Source organism: Dama dama, chromosome 3 (genome assembly GCF_033118175.1).
Source record: "Dama dama isolate Ldn47 chromosome 3, ASM3311817v1, whole genome shotgun sequence".
In the NCBI taxonomy this organism is placed as follows: Eukaryota; Metazoa; Chordata; class Mammalia; order Artiodactyla; family Cervidae; genus Dama; species Dama dama.
Genome location: NC_083683.1, coordinates 66,112,134 through 66,116,502, shown reverse-complemented (window position 1 = coordinate 66,116,502; position 4,369 = coordinate 66,112,134). Strand labels below are relative to the sequence as shown.

Sequence of the window (4,369 nt, the reverse complement as noted above, 5' to 3'; positions counted from 1 at the left end):
CAATGGCCAGACATGGACCCTTTAAATTGGATATATTTAAAGGAAACTTTTTGAGAGCTGTCATTATAAACAACTGTCATATTAGTACTCAAACTGAGAGAGGGAAAAAAGTATAATGTCTAGCCTTAAAGATCCCTTATTCTGAAAAAACAAAAATTAGACTTAAAGATCCAACATAAATTCCTCTTCTTAGGAGAAAGCAAAACAAAACATCTCCAGGCTCTCCTACAAACAATGAAGAAACAAATGATCTGGAAGCCAACATTCAAGGACTATTAGAAACAACTGTCTTTGTCTTATAAATCTCAACACCAGAAATGCAACTCTAGAAATAAATCAAGGCCCACTTATTTTTACCAGTCCCAAAACTTCACCTAGTCCTCTCAAAATGCTTGTTGATACCATAAAAGATCAGAATAATCAAGCAAAATTTTCCATACTTAAAAAAAAATTTTTTAATACTAATTACCCTAAGACTTATAATAGAGAGATATAATCCAAAACTCCTAGGAGAAAACTTGAACTTTCTTTCTCTGTCCCTTAAGGTTATACACCTTATTATGTCTTTGAAGTGTAAACACAGCCCACACTGCCTAAGACTGAGCCCATATTAGCGCCATTGGTAGAACCTGAAACAACAAACAAAAAAGGAAAGAGGCCTTTTTAAATACAAATTGTTAAAAGGTTGCTCCTACATCTCTAATAAATCACAGCCTCCTTATAATTGCTTGTCAAGGGCAAATAAAGATCTTAAATTATTCTCCACAAATAATAAGAGAATTTAGAAATATAAGCAAGTAAATTTCATTTATTCCAACTGTTATTTATCAACTATTGAGTTTTAGTTTACTGGATTAACGGCTAAAGTTTTAAAATGATAACTATGAGATCTCTGGTGGTGCCTTTCTACATATCTATATGTGTACATTGTAGGTACCCTATTTTTCTACCAACGTATGTTGTTACAAAATTAATTTGTAAAAGAGCTTTATGTAGCTAGTTTCTAAGGATCATGTCTGCGAGTCAGGATTCCCGATCCAGAGACAATGGCCCCGATGGGATGGAACCCGAAGGCGTCATCGAGAGTAACTGGAATGAGATTGTCGACAGCTTTGATGACATGAACCTCTCAGAGTCACTCCTCTGTGGCATATATGCCTATGGTTTTGAGAAGCCCTCTGCCATCCAGCAGTGAGCCATTCTTCCTTGTATCAAGGGTTATGATGTGATTGCTCAAGCCCAATCTGGGACTGGGAAAACAGCCACTTTTGCCATATCAATTCTGCAACAGATTGAATTAGATCTAAAGGCCACCTAGGCCTTGGTCCTGGCACCCACTAGAGAGTTGGCCCAGCAGATACAGAAGGTAGTTATGGCCTTAGGAGATTACATGGGTGCCTCGTGCCATGCCTGCATTGGGGGTACCAATGTACGTGCTGAGGTGCAGAAGCTGCAGATGGAAGCCCCTCATATCATCGTGGGTACCCCAGGCCGTGTGTTCGACATGCTTAACCGGAGATACTTGTCTCCCAAATACATCAAGATGTTTGTACTGGATGAAGCTGATGAAATGTTAAGCCGTGGATTCAAGGACCAGATATATGACATATTCCAGAAGCTCAACAGCAACACCCAGGTGGTTTTGCTGTCAGCTACAATGCCTTCTGATGTGCTTGAGGTGACCAAGAAGTTAATGAGGGAACCAATTAGAATTCTTGTCAAGAAGGAAGAGTTGACGCTGGAGGGTATCCGTCAATTCTACATCAATGTGGAACGAGAGGAGTGGAAGCTGGACACACTGTGCGACTTGTATGAAACCCTGACCATTACCCAGGCAGTCATCTTCATCAACACCCGGAGGAAGGTGGACTGGCTCACCGAGAAGATGCATGCCCGAGACTTCACGGTCTCTGCCATGCACGGAGACATGGACCAAAAAGAACGAGACGTTATCATGAGGGAGTTCCGCTCTGGCTCTAGCAGAGTATTGATTACCACTGACCTACTGGCCAGAGGCATTGATGTACAGCAAGTTTCCTTAGTCATCAACTATGACCTCCCCACCAATAGGGAAAACTACATCCACAGAATTGGTCGTGGTGGACGTTTTGGCCGTAAGGGTGTGGCTATTAACATGGTGACAGAAGAAGACAAGAGGACTCTTCGAGACATCGAGACCTTCTACAACACCTCCATTGAGGAAATGCCCCTCAATGTTGCTGACCTCATCTGAGGGGGGCTGTTGTGCTACCTAGCACCAGCCAGGGATAAAACCTTGGAGGGGGCTGAGGAGCAGCAGGAGGGGGGAGGGAAGGGAGCCAAGGGATGGACATCTTGTCATTTTTTTCTTTTTTTTTTTCTTTGACTCTTTGAATAAATGTCACTTTTTGAGGCAAAAAAAAAAAAAGAGCTTTATGTATTTGACCTAAACAAGCAAGTGCTTTTATAAAAGTTCTCAAAAACATAATAAAAACTAATCCAAGAAGTTTTCAAGTTCACATAATCTAGAATAATCTTTGGTGAATAAAAGCTAAGTTGGTCTAAGTGGCTGAAATAACTCAGTTGGGAGAGCATTAGATTGAAGAGTTTTGGTTTAATTGATACAGGTATGTCTTCAGAGTTGCCAGCACTAAATATAGGGCAGATAAACAACTTCTGTTCTACCTGGGTATACTAGTCAAATGGCCTCATGTAGTCTCTCTAGCAGTATGTCAACAATAACAGCAAAACTTAAGGTAATGTCTAAATGCTTTACTGTCTCATGAAATCGTCATGAGTAATCTAAGTATGTTGTTTAAAAACAAATGATTTAAATAGATGTAAATGAGATAAGACTTTTTAAACTATATTTTTAACAATAATTACTTTATGATATGTCTACATAGTTTCCTAAATCTCTTTAGTAATTATACCATTAGAGTTTTGCAACATTAAATTAAATGATGGGGATTCATTTAATGTCTAGATCATTTCCAAATAAGGTAAAAGACTAAAACATTTATTGCTGAACAAGTCTAAGTTTACCTACTTTTGACCTCTTATTACAAAGACCAAATAAGTTCCAGTCCCAAAGAAGGGTAATGCCAAAGAACATTCAAACTTCCGCACAACTGCACTCATTTCACATACTAGCAAGATAATGCTCCAATCCTTCAAGTGAGGCATTAACAGTACATGAACCGAGAACTTCCAGAAGTACAAGATTGATTTAGAAAAGGCAGAGAAACCAGAGATCAAATTTCCAACATCTGTTGAATCATAGAAAAAACAAAGGAATTTCAGAAAAACATCTATTTCTGCTTCACTGACTACACTAAAGCCTTTGGCTGTTTGGATCACAACCAATTGTGGAAAATTTTTTAAGAGATGGGAATACCAGACCACCTTACCTGCCTCGCAAGAAACCTATATGTAGGTCAAGAGGGAACAGTTAGAACTGGACATGGAACAGCAGACTAGTTCAAAATTAGAAAAGGAGTATACCAAGGCTGTTACCCCACTTATTTAACTTATTGCAGAGTAAATCATGCCAAAAGCTGGGCTGGATGAATCACAAGCTGGAATTAAGATTGCTAGGAGAAATATCAATAAGCTCAGATATGCAGATACCACCTTAATGGCAGAAAGTGAAGAGGAACTTGGAGCCTCTTGATGAAGGTGAAAGAGGAGAGTGAAAAAGCTGGATTAAAACTCAACATTCAAAAAACTAAGATAATGATATCCAGTTCCATCACTTCATGACAAATAGATGGGGAAACAAGGCAAATAGTGACAGACTTTATTTTTGGGGGCTCCAAAATCAATAAGAATGGTGACTGCAGTCGTGAAAATAAAAGATGCTTGCTCCTTGGAAGAAAAACTATGACAAAGCTAGACAGAACATTAAAAAGCAGAGACCTCACTTTGCCAACAAAGGTCTGTCTACTCAAAGCTATGGTTTTTTCCAGTTGTCATGTGCAGATGTGAGAGTTGGACCATACAGAAGGCTGAGGGCCAAAGAATTGATGCTTTTGAACTGTGGTACTGGAGAAGACTCTTGACAGTCCCTTGAATAGCAAGGAGATCCAACCAGCCCATCCTAAAAGAAATCAATCCTGAATATTCATTGGAAGGATTGATGCTGAAGATGAAGCTTCAATACTTTGGCCACCTGAAGAGAAGAGCCAACTCATTGGAAAAGACCCTGATGCTGGGAAAATCTGAGGGCAGCAGGAGAAGGGGGTAACTGAGGATGAGATGGTTGGATGGCATCATTGATTCAACGGACAAGAATTTGAGCAAACTCTGGGAGACAGTGAAAGACAGGGAAGCCTGCCATGCTGCAGTCCATGAGGTCACAAAGAATCGAGCACAACTAAGCAACTGCCCA

At 39.7% G+C, this 4,369-nt stretch overlaps 1 protein-coding gene across 1 annotated transcript; it reads left to right on the top strand.

Moving 5' to 3' along the window:
• Positions 1-997: 997 nt before the first annotated feature.
• LOC133047666 (eukaryotic initiation factor 4A-I-like) lies at positions 998-2,383 on the top strand. Its single transcript, XM_061131032.1, has one exon. It carries the CDS (start codon positions 1,373-1,375, stop codon positions 2,231-2,233), a length of 861 nt encoding a protein of 286 aa, XP_060987015.1. The 5' UTR covers positions 998-1,372; the 3' UTR covers positions 2,234-2,383.
• Positions 2,384-4,369: the final 1,986 nt, after the last annotated feature.

Bases quoted from the DNA above. Each gene is read 5' to 3' on its own strand.
- LOC133047666 (XM_061131032.1), top strand. From the start codon at position 1,373: ATGGCCTTAGGAGATTACATGGGTGCCTCGTGCCATGCCTGCATTGGG.